At 49.3% G+C, this 12,293-nt stretch overlaps 1 protein-coding gene across 1 annotated transcript in view; it reads left to right on the top strand.

Annotated features, from left to right (window-relative positions):
• Positions 1-12,083, top strand: part of BFAR (bifunctional apoptosis regulator) — a 20,024-nt gene extending 7,941 nt beyond the window's left edge. Inside the window, exons 2-8 of the mRNA XM_004692113.2 lie at positions 535-869; positions 2,231-2,435; positions 3,129-3,298; positions 4,441-4,585; positions 7,114-7,287; positions 8,921-9,123; positions 10,756-12,083. Coding sequence (XP_004692170.1) covers positions 607-869; positions 2,231-2,435; positions 3,129-3,298; positions 4,441-4,585; positions 7,114-7,287; positions 8,921-9,123; positions 10,756-10,948 — 1,353 coding nt within the window. The 5' untranslated portion in view covers positions 535-606 and the 3' untranslated portion in view covers positions 10,949-12,083. The remainder of the gene's footprint in view (positions 1-534; positions 870-2,230; positions 2,436-3,128; positions 3,299-4,440; positions 4,586-7,113; positions 7,288-8,920; positions 9,124-10,755) is intronic.
• Positions 12,084-12,293: the final 210 nt, after the last annotated feature.

Here is a 12,293-nt window from a genome sequence, read left to right as displayed (position 1 = left end):
TCTTGGGCCACAAGGGAGGTGACCTGGCCTGGGCACCGTGGAAGAAGACCATTCGCTCCTTGGCACTGATCTGCGGGAGCCTCAGAAGTCACATGTTTATAGAAGTAATTACCTAAAGGGAAGGCGGCCTTGTTTGGTTAAAATGTGCCATTTACATAAATACCTCTGTCGTTGCCAACTCCAGGCCTTTTACTAGGCCATGAAGCTGGAGTATTTTTAAATCGTACAGATTGAATGGACTTTAGAAAAGCCAGGTGTTCAAAAGAATTCAGTGAAAGAGAAGGATCTCGCATTCTCTATGCCGCCAAATCCATTAAACTTTCCACCAGGCTATTTAGCTTTTCATGATTTACAAAACTTTGGCAAATGGGCCAAAAAAAACAAAGGCCCTAGTGGCTATGTGGTTTGTGGAATTGAATTGTTTTTACAAGGCAAATTTGTCCTGTTTTAAAATCCACAGTTCAGTAGAGTAGCAGCCGCCTCACACACCTAGTAAACGCTCTGTCCTGTTCTGTTGCTCTTTCCCCTCTCCAGATTGCATGACACTTTGCAGAACTTCTCTGGGTATAGAATTCTCTCTGCCTGTGGAGCCCGGAAGTTGCTGAGATGGAGGAGTCCCAGCACAGCGATCTGAACTCAGAGAGCCTTGAGAACGACGACCCTCTCAAGGGCACCAGCTCCCAGATTTCCGTCAATGAGTTTTCTTGCCACTGCTGTTATGACATCCTGGTTAGCCCTACCACCTTGAACTGTGGGCACAGTTTCTGCCGGCATTGCCTAGCATTGTGGTGGGTCTCCTCGAAGAAGACAGAGTGCCCAGAATGCAGAGAGAAATGGGAAGGTTTCCCCAAAGTCAATATTCTCCTCAGGTAATGCTCGTTACTTATCAGCGCAGACACAGCTCTGGTAACGCTCAGCAGGCGTGGCCACGTCTGACAAGTCCGACCTCCTGGTCGCCCTGGTGCTGTTGGCATGTGAGTCACTGAGCGCATGTGCCTGCAAGCCCACACTCACGTTCTGTGATCTGTGCCTGTGACATCAGTGAAGAAAAGCATTTCTGCTTATAATCCTCCATCCTATGGCACTTGCATTGATTTGTATCCCCGAGAACACCCTTGGTCTGATAGAGAACACGGTGTAGCTGTGCAATTCTGAGTAACTGGCCTGGTGCTTATTTCATAATCTTTGAACTCTGCTCCAGTTACCACACAAATAGCAGCAGCTTCTCACCATAGCATCACACAACAAATGGCCAGACCTTGCAGGTGACCTGTTCTTTTCTGCCTCCATTCAAAATGTTCATCAAGTAAGTACCTGTGAGGTCTTTGAGGCTAAAAAGTCTTGTTCCTTCGTCCGTTGCCTCCTTGATAACAACAGAGTGCCAGAACGCACCATGAGAACATTAGCCCAGCTATTTCTCTTTTTCATAGACGTGAATTTACAAATACTTTGCTTTCACCTGTCAACTCTGGTCTATCTGAAGGTGATTCTTAAAGTGAAGGCAAGTCCTTTGATTATATATAAATCAAAATGAAGAGAGTGAACTCAAGGTTGGTCTTTCTCTCACCACTAGCATCACCTTTTCTTGGTGAATTAATTCTTAATACCATAAGCAGTATCTGTTTCCACTTATTTGTTTACATTCTTTTTAAAATATAAAATATAACAGATAACTCTAAAAACTTCTGTGGCGCCTCCTTCCCTGTCTGAGAATCATTCCTTCCCATTCCTCAGAGTCATTTCAGTTATGACTTTGTAGTGACTGCTTTGAGATTTTTTAAAGTACTTACATATCTGTATGCCAGTAGGAAATGAAAATACTTTCTCACATGAATGGTAAAAAATACCTGTGACTCTGCGGTTTCATTCAGTGGTGCGTGTAACTTAAGTTTACCCACCTTGCTTTTAAAACCATGTAGTGTTCTACTGTGTAGACTGTACCACGTTCAGGGCCCTCCCTGGTGGCACACAGGGTTAAAGCGCAGCACTGTGAAGCTATCAGCAGCCTCTTTGGCACGAGTTCGATCGCTGGCCAGGGAGCTGACCTACATGGTGCAAAGAATATACCAGGTTCTGCTTAGCTTGTTTTTTTTTTTTTAGGTTACCAATCTCTTGTTCATTCCTTGAAGCACTTTTATATCATTAAATGTTACCTACTTCATTTTGACTTCTACATAAGTATATTTCATCAGTCAACTGCCTGGTGATTTTCTTTTTGTGTTCTCGGTAGGGATGCCATTGAAAAACTCTTTCCTGATGCCATTAGAATGCGGCACGAAGACATCCAGCAGAACAGAGACATAGTCCAGAGTCTCGCAGCCTTTCAGAAATATGGGAATGACCAGCTTTCTTTAGCTCCCAACACGGGCCGAGCGAATCAGCAGCGAGGAGGCGGATTCTTCTCTGGAGTGCTCACAGCTTTATCCTGCGTGGCAGTAAGACTGGTGTCGCTGTCCCCCTCCCCTGTGACTCCCACTGCAGTCAGGCTGCAGTGATCAGTGACATAACTGCATGTGGTAATTTATCTCAGGCGTTGAAATCTGCTGGATTGTATAATTCTCCGGGGATGTTGCTTCCTCAAGTAGAAATAGATAGTCAGAGAGAGAGAGAGCCAGGTAAATGTTAGCTCTCTCCCACTTCACGGTCTCCATCACCTATGCAGTAGGCGCCATTACTGTCCCATTTCAGAGACAAGGCTGTACGGACAGAAAGTGCTGGAACTGGTGCTCGGCCCAGGTCTGCCGCCTTGCTGACGGCATCTGGTACGCAGCACATTACTAGCACCCGCAAAGATGGTTTTTTCTTAAAGTTTCATGCTACAGAAAACTTGTTCTAACATTCCTGCTAGAAAAGGCAGGAGTGGGCTTGTTGGCCGTTAATGAAGAGAGTACAGAGCTCCCAGTGCCCTGCCGTGAGCTACACGGCGGCCTCTGTTCCCCGTGGCGGCCGTGACCCCACAGCCAGCAGAGGCCAGCCCCCCAAGCGCTGCGCCCCAAGATCCCGGGCGGTGGCAGTGTCCTGTGTACGCGCTCTCAGACCATTCCCCACAAGCTGTGCCACCCGCGGCTGCCACACCCTCACAGGCGCCTCTGCACCTCCGTGTCCTGAGTCCTGTCTCTTCTCCCCAGGTGGTCCTGCTCGTGTACCACTGGAGCAGCAGGGAATCTGAGCATGATCTCCTGGTCCACAAGGCTGTGGCCAAGTGGACAGCCGAAGAAGTTGTCTTCTGGCTGGAGCAGCTGGGCCCATGGGCTTCTCTCTACAGGGACAGGTTTTTATCTGAAAGAGTAAATGGCAGGTGAGAAGCAAAATCTTCTGCCACATCATTGTTGTTTTTTAAAATACCTATATTGAGCTGTCCGCCTACCATAAAATCCACCTATTTCAAGTGTGTTATCAGTGACTTAATTAAGTTCACAAATATGCACAGCATCACCACTGTCTAGCCTTAGGACACTTTCATCACCACAGCCCCAGAAAAGCCCTCAGCAGTCAGCTCTCATTGCCCACTCTCTCAGCACTGGTGGCCATCATTCTGCTTTGGTCTCTGAATTTGCCTGCTCAGAGTATTTCCTATAAATCAGCCCTGTCAAGCTTCCGCCAGCCACTGCATCCTGAGTTCGATGCAGCAGACCTCCTGACCCACCTGTTGCTCCCCTCAGCAGTGGATTTCAGTAGATCTGTCTGTTCTGCTCCCCACTCTGTCTCTGGTGAACCCTCTCACCCCCGCACCTCTGGCCTGCACCTCAGTTCTTATATGCATAAGTAAATTTTTTTTTAAGATTTGTTTTACTTATGCTCACATAGATTCAGTGCAGATTCTGAAAACTGAGATTGCTGAGTCAAAGGGGATGAACCTTTACAGCTGTCATAGGTATTGCCAGATCACCCATAAAAGGGCCCCGTCTGCACTGCAGCCGCCGCATGTTCTGCTGCGACACCTGTGGAGGTGAAGTCACGATTGCTGCTGAGGGGGGCACATAAGGAATCTGTCTTTTCATAAAATCACTTCTCCAGCACAACTGATCTAGCTGTCATGTTTTGTGGGTTCCTTTCTGATTTTTCCCCATATGTATACACTTTGAAAAATAGAGGCCTGTGTGAGAGGTCAGTGCTCAGGTGAAGGCCCATGTCAGGAGCAAACCAGCCCAGGCAGACCTCATGCTGCCCCTTTCTCTATCCAGTTTTCTTATCCACAGAAGGGTCGTCATGCCACCCGCCCCCCCAGAATTGTCAGATACATCAGCAGCAATTTAGTCAATTCTCAGAGTCACTGGCAGGTCATCAGCATCCATTTCTTTGCTGTTACTAGTATTATTTCATCTACTAAGGGTCTTACCTCAAGTGAAAGTAGGTGTGTGGATAAGAAGCAGCTTGACCTTGAAGCTTTGCCTCCAGTGTATAATCTCACAAGAAATCTCCTGTCCCCCCTTGCCATAGGTTGCTCTTAACATTGACAGAGGAGGACTTCTCCAAGGCGCCATATGCCATAGAAAATAGCAGTCACAGGAGAGCCATCCTCCTGGAACTGGAGCGCGTCAAAGCCCTCGGGGTGAAGCCGCCCCAAAACCTCTGGGAGTATAAGGTGAACTCCTACTGTTTTTTAATTGAAAAATACAGGGCCCGCATAACTGTCCTCTGTGCCGCTGAGTGAGGCAGTGTCACAGACACACTGGCAGCCCACGCCCCGCCCTCCTGGAGGCAGGGCGCCCTTGCGCCAGGCTGCGGCCGGCCTGGGCAGACGGGTGGCCCTCCTCCTGCAGTTTTGTACCCGCCAGCACCAGGCCTGTCATTTTGCAGCTTTCTACCTCAGTGTGAGGGGCATGGACTGAGCGCCACACCCCATCCCTTCTATGGCGGGGTCCATTACATGCATTTCCTCTCATGCAGTATTTGACTGCACACGTAATGGCAGGTGCAAACTAAAACAACCAGGTGGTATGTTTTTTTTTACCCCCGGGATGCGGTCAAGGATGGATTAGTTTTGCAGATCAGAAGCAGCTGCAATCTCTTTGGAGAGCAATTTGTCAATAACGATTAAAATTTCAATCACATCTGCTCCTTGACCTAAAATGTCACTTGTTTGCATTTGGAGCTGAGGCAGCGCAGCTAACACAGTGATCAACAGCAGCTCCTCGCCAGACCTTGCCAGGACACCCTGGCTGTGGACCGCCAGCCTCTACCCGGACCTGGGATGCCCACTTCCTCCTAGCTAGATGACCTCATGGGGTCAAAGTGCAAGCTGCATGTCTGAGTCACAGAAAGTATTAAGCAAGATAGCATCATAGACAAGAAAGCTTGCACGTTTCTCGGAACAGGTTAAATAAATACGACACGCCCAGACCGTTAGCCATTCTGGGAGGGGGCCGCGGGGCTGTGCTGTTGAGGAAGGCTGCTGGCATGTGTTGTTAGCTGCAGGTGAGAGAAGGCACTTTGGAGATATGTACTTTTAGCTACTTAACATGTTTGCTTGTGCGTAAAATACTTCCAGAGGGCACAAACTGCTGACATGGTTTCTGGGAAAGAGATTTGGATGGATGGGAGTTTTTGTCACTTGGTAACATTTTTGTGCCGTTTGGAAAGAGCCACGTTTAACTCTGTACACATAAACTAAAACACAGTCATTTCAGATTTGATGAATGGTCACAGGTGTCCTGAGGGAGAAGGGTGGTGGTGTTTTGCATTGCTGCTGTTTTACTAAAATGACATTGCTTTATCACGTTATATAAGTTTGAGATCCGTTTGTTCCTTACTTTAAAACATTGCTACTTTTGTCATAAGTTACTGATTTAGTTAGTGCAGTCAGATTCTGAACTTCTTGTGACCAATATCAGTTCTCTGCTGGGTTTTGAATCCTGGCAGAATGCTGGGTCTCTTATCCAGCAGCAGCCCTCCATTTAAAATAAAGCAAAAGTCACCTTCATGATAGCTAGAGTGTTTAGGACTGACTGCATGGGGGGTAAAAAAGCAAGCAGAAGCTTATCGCCAGCCTGCCAAAGAAAGGCATTTGGCAGACCCCGAAAGGCCGCGTGATGGGCCCGCCAGCCTCGTGGCCCAGCACATCACCCTCAGGGTCCCTGTTCTCACAGGTCCCGGAGAGGGATCACAGAAGCTGGCTTCACAATCACTGTGGTCGGCCTTTGCAGCCACCACCACTCATACCAGACATACTGGCCTGCCATCTGCCCTCCTCCTGGGTCTCAGGCGTGACCAGGGTGACTGGACACGGTCAGACGTTCCTTTTGGGCCCTGTCACCTTAGTGCAGGTGTCCCCGCCCCCAAGACGATTGTTCTTGGGGACTGAGAGACTCAGATATGACAATAAATTGTCGCCCTCCAGAAGTCCCTATTTTTGTGATGCTTAGTAGTGACAAGTTGAGTCGTTTCAGTTATTTTTATAATCAGGAAAAATATAAATACCCATATGTTATAATAAATTTTACAAAAATGAGGAAAATAAATTACCTGGAATCCCACCTGAGATTCGGACAGTCAACACGGAATTTTGTTCCCTTTTTTTCCACTCAGTTTTCTGTCTGAAGTTTAAACAGTCCTTTTGTTTCTATTTTCATTCCCGGATATTGATTCACTTATGTTGTGACTACTACCAGGCTTTGAATCTTTGTTTCACCGACATTGTAACAGGAGCATTAACCAAAGCTTCTCACTCACATGTCAGTGACTGTCATTTCCTGTTTTAGATCACAGATCCCACTGCTTTTCTCCACTACACACAATACAGCACCAAACATTTTATGTCTAAAATCTGTAGTTCAGATTTTCTTTGCTAAGTGTTAAGTCAAACATTTTTAAGACTCCCTGATACACTGTGTAAAATTTCTTTCCTACAAGCTTACATCTTCAAGCCGATCCTAGGAGTATGAATCTCAGCCCATCCCTACCCTCAGCCCCAACAGTGGAGAGAGATGCACGTTTATACTATGTAACCCAACCGATTGATCACTTGGTTTCTTCTTGCTGTGTTACTTAGTCACACATGGTCTGTCAAACCATGCAGGAAGGCTGCAGCCTGGAATGAGTCTGGGAAGCCAACGGGTGGGGTGCTGGTCGCCGTGGTTGTGATGCAGTCTTGGCCTGCCTTGTCCTCTGCAGGCCGTGAACCCCGGCAGGTCCTTGTTCCTGCTTTATGCCCTCAAGAGCTCCCCCAGACTCGGGCTGCTGTACCTCTACCTGTTTGACTACACAGACACCTTCCTGCCCTTCATCCATACCATCTGCCCTCTGCAAGAAGACAGCTCTGGGGAGGCCATCATCACCACGCTTCTGGTAGGTCTGCAGTGTGCCTGGGTGGCCGTTTCCTCGGTGTGGCATCCAGACCCTGGCGTGGAACGGTCCTTACTAGAGAAAGCAAAGAGGAACTGCCCCACTCCGCGAAGGCTGTTTTGCTTCCTGCATTGCCTAACTTGAGGGCCACCTCTGAAATATTTAGGGGATGAAAAGAACAGCATTGCTTTTGTTATAAAACTCCAGACTGCCCAAGGATTAAGGGAATGGGTCTTCCAGTTTGTTAGCCTGCCGCTCAGCAAGATCCCAAAGGATGATTATGTCTTGCCACACAGAAGAACGAGTGTCCATCCTGTCGGCCTCCAAACACTGGGCCACACCAGTTGACCACGGTCCCGGCAGGGCCAGCTCCCCACCCAGGCCCTTGCTTTTCCAGTTTGATCCCTAGATGCCTTCAGGGTTGCTGGTGGGCCATTCTGAGTTAGCACGGTGCTACTCTGATCATCCAGAGTCCACTTGTCTCCCGGCCTGGCTGGCCTAGGAGCTAAGGCCTCTTCTTCCTAACAAGCCCCACAGCAACTGCCTGCTCATTGGGCAAACTTTTTTTCTGGAACATTCTGTCTCTGCTGTCTCACTGAGCTTCCGTTAGCCTTCTGGATGGTATGAGTTGTTTGAGTATTCTTGTTAATCGCCTGCTAATATGTGTAATTAACAGCTTTCTGTTCCACAGAATGTGTGTGGTGTGTTCCACAGAATGTGAAGGTGTGTGTTTCCTGTTCCCGGGGCCTGGTGTCAGTTTACCACATCCAAGGTGTTCATTTAGGAAATAGTTAGAGTTATCCATGCAGTGACAAAGAACTGTAAAAAATGGTTTGTTTCAATTCATGCCAACTCCATTATTTATAGTCTGTGCTTAGATAGTTGTTTACTTGTAGACTTTCATGATTATGTACAAGCATCTCGTTTCAAACTCTTCGGTGACATTTATCCAGTTGGAATTACCATAAGGCAAATTGTGGAATTAGGTTGTTGTGTGAATTGTCCATCCAGGGGGTCGCGGACTGGGGCCACAGAAAGACCTGAGTGGCAGCAACTGAGGGGGGACTGAGCTCCAGGCTACAGTGCCAGTCTTTATTTTCCCAGGGTTTTTATTCCCATCTTCTTAGCATTAGACCATACAGAAAGCATTCTAAACACGACATAAATTTAACATTTCCCCATAGGCTTATTTTGACCTTTTGCTAATCATCTGTGAAAACTGTATGTGGCATTGACTCATGCAGGCAGTGCTCGTGATTAAGGCAGACATCGGAAAGGGAAGGAAGGATCAAAGTTATACATTGTGAGGTTTTCCGAAGAATAGTAACCATCTCTGTCCATACCAGGAAGGACAACCTGGTGTCCAGGTGATGGGTCTAGGGAGAGCCAAGAGTTTGCCCACGGTTCATCCCGAGAGGGCTGGCCGATGGTCACGTGACCTCGAGGCCCCTTTCCAGGTCCTGTTAGCGCGAGTGTGCTCAGCGCTGGGTCATCGTGACCTGCCGTATTCCCCAGGCGCCCCTGGCTGGGACTGTTGTTTCTCCACAGTGTGTGTATGTTCCTGTAAAACTCACTGGGACAGCCACAGTGTGTTGCGTGGAAGTCAGTCCTTATTGTTTGTGCATTACTTTTAAAGGATCTGAAAGAGCCCACCTGGAAGCAGTGGCGGGAATTCCTGGTCAAATACTCCTTCCTGCCCTACCAGCTGATTGCTGAGTTTGCTTGGGACTGGCTGGAGGTCCACTACTGGACATCCCGGTTTCTCATTGTCAATGCCATGTTACTTTCTGTCCTGGAACTATTTTCCTTTTGGAGGATCTGGTCAAGAAGTGAACTGAAGTAAGTGTGTTCATATCTTGGCTGAAGTAAAGGGAACTGGGAAAGAGATATCCAGGGGTGGGAAAGTCCTTTTTGACCTAACTCAGACGGGAAGACTCCTTCCGAGCCCTGTTGTAGAAGCGTCACTTAAGCAGTGAAGAGAAACATGCTCTTGTGTTCAGGTGGGGAGGTTTTCATGGTGTTCCTTATTGTTATCTCCACACGACAGCCATAACGATGCAGTCCTGGATCTCTTTAATAATGAAGAAATAAGCAAGTTTATAGGAAGCAGCACAATGGCAGGGCATAGAGATCTGACCAGAACTCCCTGGGCATGAGCTCTTATTTCCTCGGCCACCAGTGGGCTTGGCAGGAACTTCTCTGGATTAATGCATAAATGAAAGAGTTGACTAGACAGTCACTGAGTCAGAGCTCTTGCTTGTTCCTAAAAGGGAAACCTCCAGCCAAGCCCCCAGAGATGGAATCACTGTCAGCAGGACAAATGCTGTCCACACACACACACACACACTCTTCGCTCTGTTGTTCAGCCTCAGGCAGCTCTCTGTGTAGGGCCCTTGGTCACTCCCGGCAGAGATCTGAGCAGTTTTGCAACCCCAGTGGGAAGAGAGGGCATCTTTCCCGAGCATTTGCCAGGGGCCTGGGCTCTCCGACCCTTGTGCTCATTGGCCCAGCCTGGGTCACCTCACACCACTGAACCCACCCCACGCTGGGTGTTGTCCAGGCTGGGGTCATGCCCCACCTGGCCCCCAGGGGATCGCTTCAGCCCTGTCTAGACATGTGAAAACAAGGGAAGGAGGCACCCCCAGAAAAACTTGGACTGACCTCCAGAGGAAGGGCCGGCACTGGCAGCTGGGGGCAGAGCAGCACCACACCAGCATCCTCCCCCGACCCGGAGGCTCGTGGTGCGTCCATCAGGAGCCACTTCGTCAGCAGTGCTGAGACCTGATGCCTCTGTCATTCACTGCAGCTCAGAGAGCTCATTTATCCACACGCGTGAATTGTTCTCCTGCCCCTGGCTCTCCGCTGAGCACTGCAGATCTTTTAGTGAAGAAGACAGTCTATGCTCTGGTGGCCCACAGCCTAGCAAAGAAAATACAGACATGGTTAAAAAATACAGCAGTGAAGGGCCCTCCCTGGTGGCGCAGTGGATTAAAGCACTGTGGACCTATCTGAAGCTGCTGCAGCACAAGTTGGATCCCCAGCCAAGGAGCTGACCCACATGGCGTGGCAGACCTCTCCTGACCCGCCCGCTGCTCCCCTCAGCAGTGTACTTCGTCATCTGCCTGTTCTGTTCCCCACTCTGTCTTTGGTGAATCCTCTCACACACACCCCCACCCCACCCCACCCCGCACCGCTGGCCTGTACCCTAGTTCTTGTGTATAAGTAAATCAATCTTTTAAAAAATACAGCAGTGAAGCAGGTGGGGCTGGGACTGCCCCACCCAGCACAGGGGCTGGACTGCGTGTCCTGAGGGAGCCACAGAGTGGTTGGTCAGACCCAGGGGCAGGAGGCAAGGCCTCTGCAAGCCAGACAGCCAGACTCGGGCAGAGGCCAGGACCTGAGCGCTTGCTTGGGTGTCCTCTTAAGAAGATGTCAAGGGTCCACTCTCAAATGTGTCTCTTCTCTTTTTAGGACTGTGCCTCAGAGAATGTGGAGCCATTTTTGGAAAGTGTCAACACAGGGGCTTTTTGTGGCCATGTTCTGGCCCCTCATTCCTCAGTTTGTTTGCAACTGTTTATTTTACTGGGCCCTGTACTTCAACCCAATTATTAACATTGACCTCGTGGTCAAAGAAGTTCGACGGCTGGAAACCCAAGTGTTGTGACTGGCGCTGCCCAGGTTCTGAGCGACTCTGCCGGCCTCCCTGATGGCTGAGCTTTGAGGCTTAATGGGGGCCTGGAGGGAGCGGACTTCTGTTTCCTTCCCCTGGTAAGCAAGGTGCTGCTGTGCTGTCTCCAAGGTCCTGTCTCCCTCTGCCTGAGGCATCACGGCGGCGAGGATGTGCTTGGACGACACAGGAGCAGCCTCCTACCGGCCGCCTTCCTCACAGGGACTTGGGGGCCGCCCAGGGCAGCTGGCAAGGATCCAGGGCCCTCAGACAAGTGTATGGGTGACCTGGCTGGCTTGCTGCAGTCCCCTGTGGAACCTCGGTGACTGGTGGGAGCTCCCAGGGTCAACTGGAGCCCTAGAGCCAAGTCTCAGACTAGGCTTGTGGGACCAGGGCTGTCCCTCATCATAGGGAGATGGGGGTAGAGACTTTGTCATGGCATAGCAAGTTGCACAAAAAAGGACAGACAGAAAACCTACCATCCAATCCACAGTTCGTACAGACTAGTTGCTAGGAAGGTTCAGAGTCAGATCTCTGAAAGGATTCACCTCACCTGAGACGCACTATGGCCGGTCTTCTCGTCACTGCTTCCTGTGTGTCTCCACTGAGTGTCTGGAGCCTTCCTGGGGGGGAGGGGGGGAAGTGTATGTCCACTATTAACGGGGCCTGAGTCACACCGGACTGAGCTGCCTCTGTGTTAACGTGAAATTACTGTTTTGTTTTTAAGACTTGAACCTGTAAAGGATAGTCCTTTTGTTCAAGGAAACATTCTGTACATTGACCTCACACTGTGTAACCTTCATCTTCCTGTTCAGACATGAGAAGCAGGTGTGGCTGTGACAGTGACCATGAATGAGATGGACAGAGGCCTTTATGTCCTTCCATAGGAAATGCGGCCGTCAGCAGACAAGCTCACAGAGTGTCTTTGTGAAGCCATAGGCCATTCAGTAAGCCTTTGTACCTCGGAAGATCTCACTCAAACTTTACATCTGACGTTTGAAGAAATTACTTGAAATAAAAATAAAGACTTTTACACAGTTAAAGCTTCTGTGTAGAGGAAATCGAATGGTTTAGAGCACATGAAAAAAATCGGCTTTGCCAATACAACCGACTGATCATTAGTCAAGCGCAGCCTCCAGCCTGCGGTGAATGCTGCCCAGAGGAGACCGCCTTCAGTATCCAAAATCCAAGGGAGGGGTGTGTTCATCCCCCCCCCCCCCCCAGGGCCGCTGACTGTCTTACCTGTGAGCTGCGGGAGACTGGCACCACTGTTCTGAGGTAAAGAGGTGTGGGCGGGGCCTGGCAGAGCTGCTGGCAGGACTGCACAGTGCCAGACTCGCAG

Source organism: Condylura cristata, unplaced genomic scaffold (genome assembly GCF_000260355.1).
Source record: "Condylura cristata isolate star-nosed mole 26May11 unplaced genomic scaffold, ConCri1.0 scaffold00032, whole genome shotgun sequence".
NCBI lineage: Eukaryota > Metazoa > Chordata > Mammalia > Eulipotyphla > Talpidae > Condylura > Condylura cristata.
Note: the sequence above shows the minus strand (reverse complement) of the source record. Positions and strands in the feature narration are given on the sequence as shown.